The sequence below is a fragment of the Myotis yumanensis genome, unplaced genomic scaffold, assembly GCF_028538775.1.
Source record: "Myotis yumanensis isolate MYYU_CA2020_CCGP unplaced genomic scaffold, mMyoYum1.0.hap1 SCAF_8, whole genome shotgun sequence".
NCBI lineage: Eukaryota > Metazoa > Chordata > Mammalia > Chiroptera > Vespertilionidae > Myotis > Myotis yumanensis.
This window is the reverse complement of record NW_027223759.1, coordinates 45971318-45991922: the sequence shown is the minus strand read 5'-3', so window position 1 is coordinate 45991922 and position 20605 is coordinate 45971318. Positions and strand designations below refer to the sequence as shown.

Below are 20605 nucleotides of genomic sequence, written 5' to 3'. Positions count from 1 at the left end.
AAAACACTTTTGAAATGCCTTCAGAACGTTAAATTTTAGTATATTTGTGAGGAAATTTTATCAGATAACATGTCAAAATTTAGGTGGGATTAGAGAAAGACCTGCAAATGTGATTTAAAGGTATAAAGCTTTTTCACACACAAATGAAACAGCAATGTAATTCAATTCTGAAAGTAACAACCTAAAGGACTGGACAGTCTGCATTACAATTAAATAGGTAGTAACATCTGACGACATTATATTTAGTAAGTAACAATGAATAGCAAAATGCACAATATCCTCTTTAAATTTCTCACTGAAACTCTCCACCACTTTAGCTTCATGTAATGAGGTATTTGTAAAAGTATTTGTTCACATTTTATGTACCATTTAAACTGAGAATTCTTTTTTTTTTAGAAGGGGATGGACAAAAATAGAGGTCTGTTTTTTTAAAAGACAACCCAGTATCTACCCAATTCTTGATTTAATGAGTTAATAGGGTAGTTTCTGCACTTATTTCCTCGAAATGTGTACATAGCAATGTGTACACACTGAAACTACTTCATATCAGAAAAAGATTTTAAAATTATCTGCAAAAACTGCATTTTACCTTGCAACAGTGCTGACTCTTACAGGAAATAGGCTTATAAGATAGCTAAAGGAGAGGACCTCGCTGTTGTCTTAGGAATATAAGTCACGCTTTAATTCTGAGGAGTGAATTCAGGAAACCAGAACAGTTTAAGCTTCAGAAGATATTAGAGCTGAAGATTGCCAGAGTGATGGAAATCACTTAGTGATAGATACCAATTTCCTTTGTGAAGATAACAGTATTCAGTTTGGCTCAATTAGCCATCTCGTATCTACTGGGTTACTGGCATATTATCTGAAATCTACAGCATTTGTTTGGGAAAACTTTAGGAGGAAGAGACAGTCTATAAGTTGACTCATTTCCCTCCTTTTCTGCATTTTGAGACCATCAGCCACTTTCATTCATTTGGAAATGATGGTAAAGCAGTGATCTTGGGCTACACTACTTATTCAAATCAACCTCATGTTAGATTTACACATCCACTTAATAACTCACCAAAATTTTAAACAAAAAAGGGCATTTTCCTTCAATTCAGAATTTCAAATAAGTTACTATATGAACATAGTACTTTATGATTCAGAATGATGAAAATAACAAAATAGAAAAAATTTGTGGGCAGCACCTAAGGCACTCAGTCAATGTTAACATTTCATTACCATGTCAATATTTCTTATAGGATTTCTATCTTAATCTACAGAGGAGCAGGTACAGCCCTTAGCCACTCCTGATAGTGCTGCTACCCACCCAGAATTAACCTTGATAATGGTTATTAGGTTCACTTTAACAGCTTGAAACACTTTATACTTGTCTTGAAGTATACTTAAAGAATTTATTTAGCTGATTCTTAAGGAGCCAAGTCAGAGCCAATATTCTAAATCTTGAAAGCTCCCTTAAATACAATTTTCATAGTCTTTAAATTTTAACTGTCATTGTTTATTACCAGTTTGGCTACATTCTCTACAATTTCAGCAGCATTTTAAAGAGACAATGTGTGTATGTACAATGGAAAAACAAAATGGCTTGCAACATCAGAAATAACAGCCACAGTTTAACTGTACAATATTAAGGAGAATCTGTGGTAAAGTAGAGCCTCCTTTTTCAGCAACATGGACAACTTACATGTAAGTATCAGCATTATGAATATAACAATAAAGGAATAATTTTTACAGGAGTAAAATACAACATCCTGAAAAATGGCTTCTACCATACCAGGCAGTTAGAAAATGTTCACATTTTAACAAATCTGTATAAACCACAAGAAACTTGTTTATGGGACTATCATCCCACCTTGCTGATAAGAACCTTCTAGAAATGTAGAATAACCATGAACAATGTATAAATCTAGTATCTATGTGCTCCACAGCCCTAGAACCCAAGAAACTGATTTAGAGAACTCTGTATGTCCAACATGGATCATTTTACATGCCTTGATTGTTAATGAATGCCTGCTTTTAATATGCCTCTATGATGTACAGTCAATTTGCACCTTTTTAAGGAGGTCATTCGATTTTTTTTTTTTTTTTTTTAGCAAAGAAGCAACATCATTTAGCAGCAATTAAAGCGCCTTCAAGACTTAAAAAAAAATACAATATCCAATTAGAAAAGCCATATTTTTAAACATTTGTACAAGAATAAGCTGCTGAAACTTGGTAATTGAAATACGACATATGTACAACAATTTACAATAGAGCTAGAAGGGAATTTATCATTATCCTGCATAGAACTGGTCTGCATTTGGTTACATACTGTCATTTGTTTTAATGAACAAGGCCTGGTATCAAAACAAAAATATGTTACTTCTAACATGTTGAAAACACTGGAGATATTACAATTTAGTGAATTCAACTGATTTTAAAATGAGCAGCTCATTTTGTCAAAGGTGTAAAGTATCTAGGAATAATAGCTCTCCCTTTAACATAACCAGTGAAAAAAAAAGGACATGTGATTTCGAGGTACAATGTGGTAAAAGCCAGAACAGGCAAATGACAAAGTCTAACCTTGTCCAAAGATTCTAACTCTCACATTCTATCTATAAAACACAACTGTCACTGTCATTCAGTTCTTACTTTGGTTTCGGCAGATTAACTGCCAAATGCTGAAGAATGTATCCAGGCACTATAGTTCTTGTGTTAGAAATACTTCTCATTTTTTCCAAGTGTTTTTAAATAATGAAAAACTACCCTTCATATTAGAACTCTTTAGTAACAACCACATGTATTTAAGTATTATAAACGTTATTTACAGTGTTTCCCCAAACAAATCATTTTTCTTCTGTCTGAACATGGTATTCCCGTTTCTGTGCAACAGGCAGTCACCCTTCACGTCTCAAGGTTATTTATATTCAGAAGTGTACATTTATTCACTGTCCATGATCCTTTCTCATACAAACGACGCCACAAAGAACTTCAGCTCGCGAACAGTTCTCAATCATGTCCTGTGTAAAAAAAGAAAGTAACAAAAAAACACTCAAATGCTCTTAAACTCAAGTGTGCACCTGGAAGCAATTCAAAGGTATCATGCCAATTTTGGAGGAAAGTCAGTAAGTCATTATGCTTGAAGCAGGGGGTGTGGGGGATGCTGTCAGCCCAGCCATGTGTAAGTTTCCTGAAGAGTTTGATCTTCTCATGTGTGGGAGAAGGTACGGGTCATTTGCCAGTTGGTGCACATCAAATCGATCTTCTTTTCGGTATGCCAAACAGCGTCGTATAAAGGCCTTAAAAAAAAAGTCAGCAATTAAAATCTTTCCTCTTCTAAGTATCAAACAACTAAAATCCAGAGAAGAATGGACACATTTAAGACAGCTTTTTCATCATCTCAAACTGAAACTTTTACTATAACCATTAAATAGTAACTACTGATTTCTTCCTCCCCTAACTTTTGGAAACCACTGTTCTGTCTTGTTTATGATTTGGCTATCCTAAATATCTATATATAAGTACCTAGAATATAAGTGGAATCACACAATATTTGTCCTTTTGTATCTGGCTTATTTCACTTAGCACAACGTTTAAGAGTCATTCATACTTGCAGCATGCATCAGAATTTTGTCCCTTTTTAAATTAAGTAATATTCAACTGCATGTATATACAACATTCTGTTTATCCATTCACCTGTTGATTGATACTGGGTTGTTTCCACCTTTTTGCTATTGTGAATGCTGTTTTGAACACTGGTATAAAGATCTGTTCAAGTCTCTGCCTTTTCATTTTGTTGATGGCTTCCTTTGCTGTGCAGAAGCGTTAGTACTGCACTTGTTTGTTTTTGTCGCCTTTGCTTTTGGTGTCAAATCCAAAAATTCCTCACCAAGATGGAGGTCAAAAGCTCACCAGCTATATTTTCTTTTAGTTTTGTGTTTCAGATCTTTACACCTTCAAATCTTTCATCCATTTTGAGTAAATTTTTGTTTATGGTATAAGTGGCTCAGTTTTCCTGACATCATTTAGTGAGGAGACTGTCTTTACCCATTGCATATTTTTGACTCCTGTTCATAAAATAATTGACCATATATGTGTAGGTTTATTTCTGGGCTCTCAATTCTGTTCCACTGATCGTTGTGTCTGTTTTTATGCCAGTACCATACTGTTTGGATTACTATAGTTATATTATAGTTTGCAATCAGGGAGCCTGATGCCCCCAGCTTTGTTGTTCTTTCTCAAGACGCTCTGGCTATTCTGGGTTTTTTGTGGTTCCACACAAATCTTACAATTGTTTGTTCTAGTTCTATGAAAAATACCATTGGAATTTTGGTAGGGATTACGGGAATTTGTAGATTGTTTTAGGTAGCACAGACATTTTTACAATATCAGTTCTTCCAACCCATGAGTATGGACTATCTTTCCATATATTTGTGTTTCTTTAATTTCTTCCATTAACATCTTACAGTTTTCAATGTATAAGTCTGTCATCTTGTTGGTTAAATTCACCTTAGGTAATTTACTCTTTAAGATGCAAATGGGCTTATTTTCTTAATTTCTCTTTCTGATAGTTTATTTGTGTATAGAAATGCAACAGATTTTTATATAATGAGTTTGCATCCTGCAACTTTACTGAATTTGTAGATTTAACAGTTTTTTGGTGATGTTTTTAACGTTTTCAGTATACAGGTGACCCCTGAACAACAAGGGGTTAGGGGTGACAACTCCCAGCAGTCAAAATCCGCATGTAACTTAATTTGGCCCTCTGCATATGCAATTCCCAATGATCCGTTGACCTTTAATTCGATTTGAACTGTGTGGGTTAACTGAAAAACCCGTGTATAAGTGGACTGGTACAGTTTGAACCCATGTTGTTCAAGGGTTAACTGTATAATATCATCTGTAAATTATTTCTTCCTTTTTGATTTTGGATGCCTTTTATTTCTATTTCAGCCTAATTGCTCTAGCTAGGACTTCTAATATTATGTTGGATATGAAAAGCTGCATTTATAATTACAAATTCTGCACACTTATTTCTAGAATTTATCTTCTGCTAAAATAATCCTCTGTCAGTTTAGTTTGGCCAGAGGGTATGCTATTTTTAACCATATATTTTTTTCCTATTGAGCATAAAGACTTTCTTTACATGAAGGAACACTTCCATTGAGGTTTTTGTTTCATAGGTTAACGTTGAGCATCAGCACACTTTTGAAAAAGCTAAAAGTGGAACAGAATCACTATCTTTTCCCTTTCTCAGACTGGTTTTATGTATCCTGTCCTTGAGAAGAGCTTCTTTAAAAAAAAAAACAAACTATAAGTATACAGTACAAAGTGAATATATCGATGTAACTGGCAACCAGATAAAGAAAGTAATTTTACCAAAACCATCTGAGTTTCTTCCTGCCCGTTTAAGCATGGGCTCTGCCTACAACCCACCTGGGTAACTTCTATCCTAACTTTTAACACTGTAGTTGAGTTCTGCTGTTTTTTTTTTAAATATATTTTATTGATTTTCCACAGAGAGGAAGGGAGAGAGACAGAGAGTTAGAAACATCGATGAGAGAGAAACATCGATCAGCTGCCTCCTGCACATCTCCCACTGGGGATGTGCCCGCAACCAAGGTACATGCCCTTGACCGGAATTGAACCTGGGACCTTTCAGTCCGCAGGCCGACGCTCTATCCACTGAGCCAAACCGGTTTCGGCCACTCATTCTTGTTACTATTAAAAATGTAAATACATGGATCCTGCATTGACTACATTCAGTTTCTGTTCTCACTGATGCTGTGATAAACAGAAGACAAAATTTTTTTAAAAAAAAATATATTTTATTGATTTTTTACAGAGAGGAAGGGAGAGAGATAGAGAGTTAGAAACATCAATGAGAGAGAAACATTGATCAGCTGCCTTCTGCACATCTCCCACTGGGGATGTGCCCGCAACCCAGGTACATGCCCTTGACCGGAATCGAACCTGGGACCCTTCAGTTCGCAGGCCGACGCTCTATCCACTGAGCCAAACCGGTTTTGGCAGAAGACAAAATTTAGATGCTAACACCAAGATCTTTTAAAAAAATTTTCACTTATATATTTTTATTGTTGACAGTATTATAAATGTCCCCCATAACCCCTTTACCCTCTTCTGTCCAGTTCCTACTTCTTCCCCCAGGCCTTCACCACACTACTGTCTGTGTCCACGGGCTATGCATATCCTATCCCAGTGATGGTGAACCTTTTGAGCTCGGCGTGTCAGCATTTTGAAAAACCCTAACTTAACTCTGGTGCCATGTCACATATAGAAATTTTTTGATATTTGCAACCATAGTAAAACAAAGACTTATATTTTTGATATTTATTTTATATATTTAAATGCCATTTAACAAAGAAAAATCAACCAAAAAAAATGAGTTCGTGTGTAACCTTTGACACGGGTGTCATAGGTTCGCCATCACTGCCCTATATAATAAAACCCTAATATACAAATAGACCGAACAGGGGAGCGACCGGTCACTATGATGCACACTGACCACCAGGGGCAGATCCTCAACGCAGGAGCTGTCCCCTGGTGGTCAGTGTACTCCCACAGGGGGAGCGCTGCTCAGCCAGAAGCTGGGCTCATGGCTGGTGAGCATAGCGGCAGTGACGGGAGCCTCTCCTGCCTAAGGCGGCAGGTGGATATCCCCTGAGGGGTCCCGGACTGCAGGAGGGCACAGGCTGGGCTGAGGGACCGCCCCCCCCGCCCTCTAGTGCACGAAATTCGTGCACTAGGCCTCTAGTAAATATATAAGTTCTTTGGTTTATCTCTTCCTGTCCCTCTCTCCCCTCTGAAATATGTCAGTCTGTTCCATCCCCGTGGATTTATTTTGTTGGTCAATTTATTTTGTTCATTAGCTTCCAGGAATCAGTGAGATCATGTGATATTTGTCCTTCTCTGACTGGCTTATTTCATTTAACATAATAATCTCCAGGTCCATCCATGCTGTTTCAAAGGGTAAGAGATCCCTCTTTTTTATAGCTGCATAGTATGCCATTGTGTAAATGTACCACAGCTTTATCCATTCATCTACTGTTTCCAAATCTTAGGTATTGGAAATAATGCTGCTATGAATATAGGGGTGCATATATTCTTTCTGATTGGTGTATGGGTTTCTTCGGCTATTTTCCTAGAAGTGCGGTTGCTGGGTCAATTGGCAGTTCCATTTTTGATTTTTTGAGGAAACTCCACTGTTTTTCATAGTGGCTGTACCAGTCTGCATTTCCACCAACTGTGCATAAGGGTCCCCTTTTCTCCACATCCTCACCAGCACTTGTCATTTGTTTAGCCATTTTGACAGGTGCTAGTACCTCATTGTCATTTTAATTTGTATCTCTCTGATGATCAGTGACTTTGAGCATTTTTTCATGTCTCTTGGCCATCAGTATGTCCACTTTGGAGAAGTGTCGACTTAGGTCCTTAGCCCATTATTTAATTGGGTTGTTTGTCTTCCTTTTGTTGAGTTGTACGAGTTCTTTATATTTTGGAAATTAACCCCTTATCAGCTGTATTATTGCCAAATATGTTCTCCCATACAGTGGGTTCTTTTCATTCAGATGATGGTTTCTCTTGCTATGCAGTAGCTTTTTAGTTTGATGTAGTTCCATTTTTAAAAAATTTTTTCCTTTGTTTCTCTTGCCCAAGCACAGTGATCGGCAAACTGCAGCTCGCGAGCCACATGCGGCTCTTTGGCCCCTTGAGTGTGGCTCTTCCACAAAATACCATGTGCGGGCGTGCACTTACAGTGCGATTGAAACTTTATGGCCCATGTGCAGAAGTCGGTATTTTGTGGAAGAGCCACACTCAAGGGGCCAAAGAGCCGCATGTGGCTCATGAGCCGGTTTGCCGACCACTGCCGTAGATTTATTTGTGAAAAGCCTGAGATTTTGCTGCCTATGTTTCCTTTTAGGATTTTTATGGTTTCACGATTTACATTTAAATCTTTTATCCATTTTGAGTTTATTCTTGTGTATGGTGTAAGTTGGTGGTCTAGTTTCATCTTTTTGCATGTACCTGTCCAATTTTTCCAAGACCATTTGTTGAAGAGACTGTCTTTACTCCATCGTATGTTCTTGCCTCCTTTATCAAATATTAATTGACCATAGGATGTGGGTTGATTTCTGGGGCCTGTGTTCTGTTCTACTAATCTATATGCCTATTCTTGTGCTAGTACCAGTTTTTTTTTTTTTTATTACAGTGGCTTTGTAGTATAGTTTGATATATGGTATTGTGATCCCTCCAACTTTGTTCTTTTTTCCAAGATTGCTGTGGCTATTTGGGGTCTACTTTCCGACTACTGATTTTTACCTCCTTGGTTAAGTTTATTTCTAAATATCTTATTTTTTTTGTTGTAATGGTAAATGGGGTTGTTTTTTTAATTTCCCTTTCTGAGAGTTCATTATTGGTGTATTAATATGCCATCAATTTCTGAATGATTTTGTAACTGCTACTTTGCTGAATTTATTTATTAAATCGAGTAGATTTTTGGTGGAGTCTTTAGGGTTTTTATGTACAATATCATGTCATCTGCAAATAATAATTTTACTTCCTTTTCCTTTCTTCTTGTTTGATCATTGTGGCTCGGACTTCTGATACTATGTAGAATAAGAGTGGTGCTTTTCCCATTAAGTGTTCTTAGGGAAAACACTTAGTTTTTGCCCGTTGAGTATGATGTTGACCATAGGCTTGTCGTCATGTATGGTCTTTATTATGTTGAGGTATGATCCCTCTATTCCCACTTTGCTGAGAGTTTTGATCAAAAAAGGGTGTTGGGTTTTGTCAAATGCTTTTTCTGCGTCTATTGATATGATCATGTAATTTTTTTATCCTTCATTTTGTTTATGTGATTGATTTGTAAATATTACACCAGCCTTGTATCCCTGGAATAAATCCCACTTGGTCATGGTGTATGATCTTTTAAATGTATTGCTGGAATCGATTCCCTAATATTTTGAAGATTTTAGCATCTATGTTCATCAGGGATATTGGCGTCAAAATCTTTTTAAAAGAAGCCATATTTACCTTACAAAAATAACTCATGTTTTAAAATAAGAACGTTAGTTATCTTTTTAATTGTCAATCTTCTAAAGGTCATTCAAATGATTTGCAAAAAGCCAACAAAGATGTAATGGATAGACTAACCAATCTAGAGGAAGGTGGGGTGGAGGGAGTCAATGGGGAAGAAAAAGAGGACATCTGTAATACTTTCAACAATACTGATAAATTTTAAAAAAGATGTAATAGATAAAATGAAATATGGGACAGTTACTAATATTACACAAAAACCAGTACAATTACGAAGACCATTATGACCTTGATCAGGGACATATAGCAGGGCTTATCTACACTCTTCTAACAATATAGAAGCTATATAATGCCTGTTTATGAATTATTCTTATGGTCTAGCAAAAAGAAATGGGAACGTCATGTATTTGTCTTGGAATTTCACAGGTTTTAAAAAGAAGACTACAACAGGGAGTCACAGAGAAATAAACTTTGGGATAAGCATAACAAAACAGGAGTAAAAATAGGAAAGGCCAATCAGAGGATGAAGGTGGGAAGATATTAAGGACCATCATAGTTTTGCTATTAGAAATATCTATTTCATGTTATCACATAGACATATATGGATTAGTCTACGGCCATACCACCCGAATGCACCTGATCTCGGAAGCTAAGCAGGGTCGGACCTGGTTAGTACTGCCCTGGCTAATGTGGCTCAGTTGGTAGGAGTGACAGCCTGTACACCGAAAAGTTGTTGGTTTGATTCTGGTCAAGGCACATCCCCAGTCCCAGTTGGGGTGCATGCGATTGGCAACTGAAAGATGATAAACGTTTGTCCACCCCCCCACCCCCCCCCGCCAAAAAAAATCTATAAAAATGTCCCTAGGTAAAGATTTTTTAAAAAGAACTTTAGGAAGCCATTGTTATAGCTTCAGAGACTTCTACATGTCAAGAAAGCTAAAGAAGAGGTCAGGCTTTCTCAAGAGCTAGTGCAGAGTAACATGAGATCAAGTAGCTCTGTTACTTACTAGGTATAATTCTGGACAAGTACTTTTGCTATGTACGCACCCTGACTGGGGATCGAACCCACAACTACTGTATGAGCCCTGACCGGGAATTGAACCCGGGACCCTCCAGTGCACAGGACAACGCTCCAACCAACTGCCAGGACTCAACATAACACTTCTATTATTTCTTAATCAGTTGGCCCTTGAATAACATGGGGATTAGGGGCATCACCCCCAGTGCAGTTGAAAATCCACATTACTTTCGACTGAAAATCTTATCAATGACTTAAATAGTCAAATAAGACATATTTAGTATGTTATATATAATATTTAATATACTCTTACAATAAGAGAAAAGTTGAGAAAGCATGTACATATATTTTATGTATTCATGACATACCTAACTTTTTCAAAAATTTTTTTCATTATTTCTAGGCTATGTGATTCACCTGCAAATTTCCCATATTGTTCAAGGATCAACTCTATACCTCCTGGACAAATTTTCCTGTGGTGGTAATTACTTTGTTTTAAGCACAATTTATGACATGAAATTTATTACCTTGGCTTCAGTGCTTACAACCGGTTTTACAGGGAACTGAACTTCTGTGGCTTTTAATATTGTATTTTCTTGAAGAATGTCTTGTTGAGATTGATTGTGACCAAATGGCTAAAAATAAAACGTTGAGAAATTTATCTCACAAAAAATTTAAACAGATATTATCAGTGAATACTCAAGATACAAATTATTTGTGTTCTAAAAAAGTCTTGCCCTCAGTTACATGGAAGTTGGGATGCATTTTCATAGCAACAAAGTTATAATTTGTATCTGCTGAGACAGCCTACTTAATCAATCCTCAAAATAGCTGAAACACTGTGAATAAGCAAAATAAAATAATGCTACTGCAACATAGGTAATTAAGATAAAATAACAAGAAATTTAAAACTTTATTCTTAATATTTACAAAATGAAATTTGATTAAAGATGAAGTAGTGGAAATGCCTGTGGAAAGACCACTGAATAAAATACTTTGAGCATAGTACACTAACTTAAATGAAATAGCTCTGGGTTTGGTCCTCCTAATTTGCAGTCAATTTCCAGACAAGTTCATTAAACTCTCTTTTCATACTGATGAAGGGACTAGATGGGATGGGGATTAGATAATATCTATAATAGTTTGTAGTTCTGACCTCAAAATAAAGAGGTTTAGGAAATATTAAGACTTAAGTTTGGCGAAATTTCCCTGAGAAAACTATGTCAAGGCCAAACTGTGTGCATGCAGTGAGGGAGAGAGAATGGAAGACAATGAAGAGTTTTGGCTCCAGGATTCTTTAACAATGTTAGTACTGTTAACATACAGTTCTTTTCCTTCAGTTAAAAAAAAAAGGTGTGTGTGCAAAATGCAGGCCAAGAAAACTGTTATGATGTTAAAATAATCCTGATCCACAGAAATTTTAGAAGAAATAGAGAAGAGCCCTAGCTGGTTTTACTCAGTGGTTAGAGTGTCAGCCTGTGGAACTAAGGGTCTCACGTTTGATTCTGGTCAAGGACACATGCCTTGATTGCAGGTCGATCCCCGGCCCACATCAGGACATGTGCGGGAGGCAACCTATCGATGTTTCTTTCTCTTTTCCTCTTCCCTCCCTTCTATTCTCAATGGAAAAATATCCTCAGGTAAGGATTGAAAGAAATAGAGAAGAAGCCTGGCTTTCCTTGGAAGGATTTAAATTGACTTTTGACTTTAAGTTAATGAACTTTGTATTTAAAAGGGGAAAATTCCACTTATCTAAATAGTACAGCTGCATCTGGTATACTTTAACTTACCTTTCTGCCATAAAGACACTGAAAGAAAATGACCCCAACTGACCACACATCAACCTTGTTGGAAATTTTTGGTGGTTCTTTTCCAACTACAAAACACTCAGGAGGTAAATACCTATAGTTTTTTGGGGAGAAAAAGGGAAAGGATACTATTAACAATCTGTAATTTAAAATCTAAGTGTAAAATCTCAGAACTAATTTTATCCACATAAAACCTTAGGACCTTCATGAATGAAAATCACCAATCAAGTTTTTGAATCCTTCTATCACCTGACCCTAGCGCCAAAACATACAACTTTGAGATAAAGTATGATATACACACACATCCTAAAGTGTACAATAACATATATTATCATTAGAAATTACAATGTTCTAGGTACTTTCCCTTCCCGATTCATTTCTCTTTCCTTTCCTCCTCCCCAGGCATGTTACCATTAGCTTTCACTCCCAAGCTCCAAAGGACCTTCTTTTACCTCTAGAACTTGTTTGCTAAGCCCGTTTCTTCTAGGAACTACTTTTTCTACCTCTGTAATTTGGGTAAGTGTCTAATAATAGAATAAATCCTCTCCCACTGCCCCCCTTCACCAGCATTCAAACTGTAGGCAGTTCTCTTCCTAAAACACACATCTGATCAGGTGGCTCTTCTGTTTAAAGAATCTCAGCATTACTAACTGCCAAGGTATATACCTCATATCTCGTTTGTAACACAAGACCCATTGTAATCCAGCAGCAACTTAAACTTCCAACATCTGCTGCACTCACTCTTCTTCTCCACCCCTCAAACTGGCTAGGGAAAGCCAATTAACTGAGCTGCCCACACTGCTTTTCTGTCACCTATGCTTTTGAATATGACAATCTTGAATACCTCCCCTAACCCTCCAATTCACGTGGAGAGCGCCTTTTCTGCTTCTCTCTAGGTAGAGCTTTGCTTCTTTCCCATGTAACCATCATGACTATATCTCTTTCCTGCACAGCCTCCTAAATATAAGCCTCCCTGTCTCATGTCTACCCGATAGAGGTAAATTTCCTTGTCTGCCCTGCCCTACATTAGTGAAGCCAGAGTGAGAGGGGAACAATATACTGGGTGTCTTTGCAGAAAAAAAAGGATTATTTAGAACATGGTTTTCAAGCGTCTTCCATAGGGTTCTACCAAAAAACCTTGTTTTTATTGGTTTTACTTATTAAGACCCTAAGATTTTATTGTGAAAAAGCAAGCCTTGTTGCTAAAAGAAAAAAAGTCTAAAGATTACTAATTGAGGATACAACTATTTAGGGGGTTACTAGTTTGAATAATTTTCTTTAAGTATGAAAAAAATTCATGATGTATCTTATTCATATTCCTAGAAAATGCCACAAGCAGAATTTAAAACTTTAAAATGGCTTTAAAAGAATGCATGAACACGACTAATCCCTGTTCATGAAAAGTGAAGTCCGTACAGAACTGTGCTGTCTTATGGAACTGGTCACTATGTGCCCAAGCTATCTGTGAAGACTGTTTGTAGTCACCATCCTGTTCAAGAAAATTAAATACAGTTATCTTTCTTCCAATTAAAATGTCACTCCTTTTGCTCAACTAATTTATTCTGAAAACTAAGTTTGTTTTGAAATTTTATAATCTACGTTCTTCACTTTGGTGAACTGGACAATAAGTTTGACAATTCACACTGAAGCAATTTTTATTAACACCTAGGTAACTGTGAAGGGAATGACATTCATTTAGACTGTGAGTCTATGGTGCTATCTAGACTTATATCTATATGTAATGAAGTCAATAAAAGGTGTTTTTGAGAGTCAAGTCCAAAGGCCAAATATGCCAAATACTTCTCCCATCCACGATCAACAAAGCATTCATCTCCAATAAAAACTTTAACTACAAAACCTCTACAGAGAGGGCTTTTTTCTTATTTCCTGTAACAGTCAAGATGTTATATTTTTGTAAGTATTTTTTTCATGAAAAATGTCACTCTAACATTATAGAAAAAACCCCACACATTCTCCACATTAGGAGTTTCTGGGTAGGTACTGAAGTCACCTGCTAATGCTAAGTCTTTCTCCCTCTAGTTTGCTGAGATGAGTCAAGAAGACTGATGAACGTGGCCTTCCACTCAACTCAGAGACTTCACATCAGTACCCTCAGTACAGTAATCTCAAAGGTACATGGAAAGAAAAACTAAACTCTCATAAAAAGCCTTGTGACTAATCTAGACAATTTTGATGTTTTCAGTAATATATTTACCAGTAAGTGCCTGCCCCTTGGGAAGTTAGGTCCATTCCATCTACACCATAGCTATCGTCATCCATGATCTTGGACAGACCAAAATCAGTGATTTTGATTTCTCCACAAGCTGTTCCATCCACCAGAAGGATGTTTCCTAGGAACAAAATAAAAATAGAAGGTTCTTTTAATGATACATAGATAAACAACATCTTTATGACTTACGCTAACTTTTGGGAAGTAAATATAATTTTAAAAAGTGGCATGACAAAAAGACTTTAAATTCTACTACTCTATTGACATTTACAAACTAAACCAAAAAGCATGTTTTCAGGTAAATGAATAAATATGACATTATACTCCTTAGAGCTTAAAAATTTATTTAGACAATTTTATTAATTACCTGGCTTAAGATCATAATGTATAATAGGGGGTTTGATTTCATTGAGATATCTTAGTGCATTTACAATTTGCATTATAATAGACCTAGCTTCTTTCTCCGACATTAATTTATGTTGCTTCAGATAGAAATCCAAGTCATTGCCTTCACAGTATTCTAACACTGTACAAAACCTAAAATGGAGAAGATTAAAAAAATTAGATATAAAATATTATCCAATAATTCAGAATCATAGTGAAGAAATGAAGTCATTTATACCACCACCACAGAATAGGGAAAGCAGAAAGCAAACATATCTTTACTTATATTCACTTACGTATCTGTATCCAAGGAGAAATAATCATAGAGTTTAACTATTCTGGGATGATCCAGTTCTTTGTGTATTCTATACTCTCTGCAGGCATGTCTACAGGAAGAGAGAGTATTTTAATTCTCCATTACCATTAAATATGTTTTCAATTGATAAAAAGAATGAAGTATTATATTTACTTATAGTAATTTTCCTTTTTCTCATCCCTCCAGCTTTTATTAAGCTGATGGATCTTCACAGCAGCGTATCTTTGTTCATAAAGGTCAAAAGCCTAGGATTCAAGTCACAAGAGTTAGGACCAAAGACCAACTGAATAGCTGTAAGAGGTTAAAAAAAAATTTGGTGATGATTTTCTCATAATATGGAATTAGAATATACACTACAATTCTTGTGTTGATCTTTGCTAAGATTATATACAGTTCAATGACACATGATCAGAAACAAGATACATATTCCATGGTGCTAAATCAGAGGAAACTTTAAGTTTTATAAATGAATCAAAATAAAACAACAAAGCTATTTTTTGTTTTTAATATGAACCTGTTCCTCTATCCTGGCAGCAAACAGCCAGGAAAACAGATGGCTCTAATGCTTTTTTTGTGGGTTGGATAAAGCAAACCTTTTTTCTCTAGCTTCTCCTAGTAACTCCCCACCTTTTCCCTCACTTGTTTGAAAATTAACAAGTTCCTAAACTTTAATTATGAAACTGTTCAAACAGATATTATCACACCTAACCTCATCTAATACCCAACTAGTCTTTAATTTTCCCTGGTTGTCTAAAAAAAAAAAAAAAAACACACCAAAAAACGGTTTTGGTACTTGTTTGTTTAAATCATCAGTCCATTTCTTAAGTAACAAAATAAAAAGTGACCAGTATTATTTAAGACTTCAGGTGACTTAAAAAATTTTTTAAACAACGAATGCCATTAAAAGAGACTTAATAATTTAGGTTTCACTGTGATTTATATACAAAGGTGCCCCTTTAAGAAAACACTTAGCTTACATATTTATTAAAAAGCAGGTCCTAACTCACACTCTCCCCATCAATTTAATCTAAAAATAAGCAGTAGTGGTAAACTACTTATCACAAAATTATAGAAGCATGAGATCAGAAATAATAAAGGATGGAATAATTAAGAATATTCATTTTGAAGTCAAGATAACCTTATTAGCTGCAGGACTTTGTGCTAATACCCTCTCTCAGCCTCATTCATAAAGTTTGGGTTGTTAAAAGGATAAAATGGGGTGAAACATATAAAGTATTTATTTATTTTTAAAATATATTTTATTGATTTTTTACAGAGAAGAAGGGAGAAGGATACAGAGTTAGAAACATCAATGAGAGAGAAACATTGATCAGCTGCCTCCTGCACACCCCCCATTGGGGATGTGCCCACAACCAAGGTACATGCCCTTGACCGGAATCGAACCTGGGACCCTTCAGTCCGAAGGCCGATGCTCTATCCACTGAGCCAAACCAGTTAGGGCCATATAAAGTATTTAGAAAAGTATGATTCATAGTAAATATCCAATAAATATTAGCTAATTATATTAATTAAAAGTTGGGTTTAGGTGTGCCCTCCCTCTGGGGAGCATGCTTGTGTCTTTCCCTTCTTCCTCTTCCCCCACAGGAATGCAACTCTTAAACTCTAAGGGACCCCACGGGACTTGCACCCAGGGAGCAATGGGCAGTGGCCAAGCCCCCTGAACCTGTCCCCAAGGTCCCCTTTTCTCTGACTTCTTAGTGAGCCAAAGCAGCCCAGCCTAGGCTCATTTACCCTCCTAGTCTCTCGCCAGTTGCTTCTTCTATCCTAGGCCCTTCCTTGTTTCACGGTTTCTAGCTTTAATAAACTTCTTCTAAATCAGTGGTTCTCAATGCATTTTTTAAAAAGTTGGATTTAAAGAAATAGAAAAGAATTTTCAAAGATTCATGTGAGAGGAAGCAGAGTGGCATAAAGGACAAAATTCAGAGGCAATCATAATAAATGAAAATAGATGAAAGTAAAATTAAGTACACTAGTGATAAAGTTAGTGCCAGTGTATGCTGATTATAATAGTTATATATGACACATCTTTCTCCCAAGATTAGATGAGTAAAGTACTTTCTCATAATACAGTTATCACTAAGCAACTGACTCAATCTTTGCCACCGTGGTACAGATAAGTCTATAAAATTTGATTTACAATCTGTTGCTTTGTTTCTCAATGGACCTGACAACCACGAAAGGGCTTTGTAGAGGTTGGAGTGAGTGCTTAGTATTTAGGTCAGTATTGAAGGTTCAAGTCGTTGAGCTCCCATCTGCATTTTCTAATTTCTAAAAGAAAATCCCCTTTGGCCCTAAAAACAGTGGCAGAAGGGTGCTGTGATTAGTAGGCTGAAAAGCTGGGCAAGTTTTAGGCTGAGCTAGTAGTGTTATGTAATTGTACACTTTTGGTGATTTTTAGATCCAAGGTGAGCTATTATGATTTTTTCCACCATAAGGCCTGTGTAAGCCTACTTCAATCATTATAGTGCACGAGGATGAACTATTGTTAGAATCAAAGATATAGGAATTATAGGAATTATAAGCAAGCTCATAGATCACTCCTGATAGGGGAGGCCCATGATACGTATTACTTGTCCAACTTAACAAAACAAAACAAAACAAAACAAAAAAAAGTTACTGGTTGAGCTAAGACTAGAATTGAAGTTCTCAGAATTCAAATTCCAAATTTTCCCGGAGTCAGAACAATACAGAATGTTTTTAGTAAGCCACGAAGGCACAGTCCTTGTCTCACTACACAGAGAGGATTTCTAATAATGATGATCTTACATTTATTAAGCACCAATGTTCTATGTGATTTACCTGTGATAGCTCAATCAATCACAACCCTACGATGTAGGCACTGTTATCATTCCCAGGTGAAGACAGTGAGACAGAGGATGATTCAGTAATAAGCCCAAGATTATACTGTTACTTAACAGCAGTCAGAATTAGGATTCAAACCCAGTCAGTCTGGCTTCAGAATCCGAGCTCTTAACCACTAACTATACTGATATATAATGAAGCACCAAGTATCACAAGGAGCTTATAAAAGGCGGATAAACAAGGAGCGCTTCTAAAGGAACTGAACTTTCAGGTGAGAGCATGACTTCATCCTAACTAAGAGCAAATGGGAAGCCACCGGGGCTTATAAGAGAGAGAAAATTGTACTGTATTTTATAAAAAGGCTACTCTAGCTGCAGCTTACATAAGTACACTGGAGAAACTTAATGCCCTTGGGGAGCAACGCAAACAAGAGACAATGTGGCCTTGAGCTAAGAGAAAGGAAAGGGCCACTGCTGGATTTAGGAGAGTTTGATGACATTAATAACAGTGGGCACCCAGGGACTGGTTACATGCTGGGGAAGGGAAGGGAAAGGCAGAGTGAAGGATGGCTTTTATGTTTTTAACTTGAGGGACTAGGCAGTTGAATAGCAATGCTATGTACTAAAGTAGGAAGCAGTGTTAGAAGAAGGGGTTTTGGAGAAGAGAAAAATAACTTCTAATTAAGAAGTGAGTTTGCACACACATAGACACACAGATATGAGGGTGAAATCGAATAGATAAGTCAGTGAATGGCAGGGATATATTTGAAAAGGAGAATACAGAGTAAAAGACTTAAGGACTACAATATTTAAAGCAGAAAGATACAACAAAGTGGAAAAAAAGTGAGGTATAAAACATTGAAAAACAACAAAAAAAAACGGAACATAATGAGTAAAAATTTATGTTTTATGCATACATTTACACATATGCATTTAAAAAACATGGGCATTAAAATAGGTAGAAATTTCTGTAAATTCAGGACATGTAAGATTTCTGAGACACATGTTTAAATATAAGGGTATAATCTGTCCATAAAGGTACTATTCATATGACTACCTGCCTATCTTGATTCTAATGGCTATTATTTGTATTGAACTAACTAATAGTAACTAGGTAGCAAATACTTGATGGACTGTGCAGGTGCAAACATAGTCTTTAGACCCTTAACACATTGCAGACAGACCGTGTTTTCATATTATACAGTGTTTTACAAAGTATCATACTTTAAAAAGATATTAGCTTATAAAAACATGTAATAAATAACTTCAAAATGCAATGGGTATTTAATTTTAAGGCTTGCCTTTAACATTTATGTAAAACATTTTTCTGTACTTGTTCAATAGAAACTTATCTGGCCACTGGGTAAAGCTAGCAATAAAACTACTGGTCCACATTAAGATACAACATAAGCCATCAGACTTTTTGTAATGAGGGTCAGTATATAAAATTTGCCCCCGCCCCCCCATTATAAAATTAATAAAAGACAAGTATTTCTTAACCACATACAGGTATCCCCCACTTTCTGAGAGTTCGCATTAGGCCATTTTTCTTTTACAAAAGGCCTATATTTATTTGTACCCTTTTTGGCTAACTGCAATAAATACAAAGAGGGTTTTTGCTTTTATGAGAAAAAGCAAGAAGTAAAAATAGCTTTCAGTGCTCATTTCACAGGGTTAGAGGCAGTGCACACCCTGTACAGCCAGAGTGACAGCCAGAGTGGCAGCCCGAGGTCCTCCCCCTGGAACCACACTCAGCATCTCAGTATCAAGCCGGCATAGCTTTGACCTGTGTTTGTGAGCTTTACCTGGATTTACTTTGTGCATTAATTAGCAAGACATGTCCTAAGCTTTCAGAAAAGCCTAAGAAAGCTCGTAAGGGTGTTGCACTTATCATAAAACTGGACATAATTAAATGTATTTGGTATGATTTGGTGGGTTATTTAGGGGGTCTGGGAATACTTGAAAAAATTTCCATATAAATTAATGGTAACTGCTTCTTTGCTTTATGCTATTTTGACTTCTGAAAGGTTTCATAGGAAACACTTGTGGATAGTAGGGGAAACTTGTACTCCTATATTATTAGTGTGAAGAACAGAAAAAAAAAATTACATTACCTTATACACTTCACTAAAGCCACCTCTACCAAGCAGATGAAGTAATAAATATCTTTCATTTAACGTTGGGTGATCTTTGAACCTTAAGGGTGGAGGAAAAAAACAGTCAGTTAACATGAAAACGCATACAAAAAGGTTCTGTCCACAATAAAGTTCCACGCTCTTATTCTACCTCTAGCTATTTCTTTCTCACTCAACTGCTAATTCCAAATTCTGTTCCATACTTTTTTATCTGCATGACTATCACCCATCTTAACACTTGGTGTTTATTTATAAAGCTTAACATTCATAGCTGAATATTCAGGTTCAATGACCAATTATAGCACTGTGATAAAGAGCTACCAACTATTGTGTTATCAAGAGCTTTATGAAATCCCCTATCTAACTCAGCAGGAATTACTTCCCTCAGAAAAAATACTTTTATATTTTTTGTTATGGTTAATCAAGACTTTATAGTATTGACATGCGATTAAAAATAATTATACTTTTACACTGGCTTTCGCCCATAAATTGTACTGTTTTTAGACTTCTATAAATGAATTTTCTTAAAAAAATATATTTCTTTATTGATTTCAGAGTGGAAGAGAGAAGGAGAGAGAGATAGAAACATCAATGATGAGAGAGTATCATTGATCGGCTGCCTCCTGCACACCCCTCACTGGGGATCAAGCCGCAACCCGGGCATGTGCCCTTGGCCGGAATTGAACCCAGGACCCTTCAGTCCGCAGGCTGATGCTCTATCCACTGAGCCAAGCTGGCTAGGGCTATAAATGAAATTTTATTTCCCAATTAAAAAAGAAAAATTTGTTTAAAAACTTTGAAAAAGTCATTCACAGACAATACTGCTATTACATATCCACAAACAAGTTTGAAC

The 20605-nt window shown here is 36.3% G+C and overlaps 1 protein-coding gene across 2 annotated transcripts in view; it reads right to left on the bottom strand.

The window, feature by feature from the left end:
* Nucleotides 1-1479: 1479 nt before the first annotated feature.
* TLK1 (tousled like kinase 1) overlaps nt 1480-20605 on the bottom strand; it is a 159879-nt gene continuing 140753 nt past the window's right edge. For both annotated transcript variants that reach the window (XM_070422775.1, XM_070422776.1), the window contains exons 14-21: nt 19732-19813; nt 14949-15040; nt 14776-14865; nt 14463-14632; nt 14081-14216; nt 11848-11959; nt 10585-10692; nt 1480-3281 (exon numbers count right to left, since the gene is read on the bottom strand). In XM_070422775.1, the coding sequence (XP_070278876.1) occupies nt 3105-3281; nt 10585-10692; nt 11848-11959; nt 14081-14216; nt 14463-14632; nt 14776-14865; nt 14949-15040; nt 19732-19813 (967 nt within the window). In that variant the 3' untranslated portion in view covers nt 1480-3104. The remainder of the gene's footprint in view (nt 3282-10584; nt 10693-11847; nt 11960-14080; nt 14217-14462; nt 14633-14775; nt 14866-14948; nt 15041-19731; nt 19814-20605) is intronic.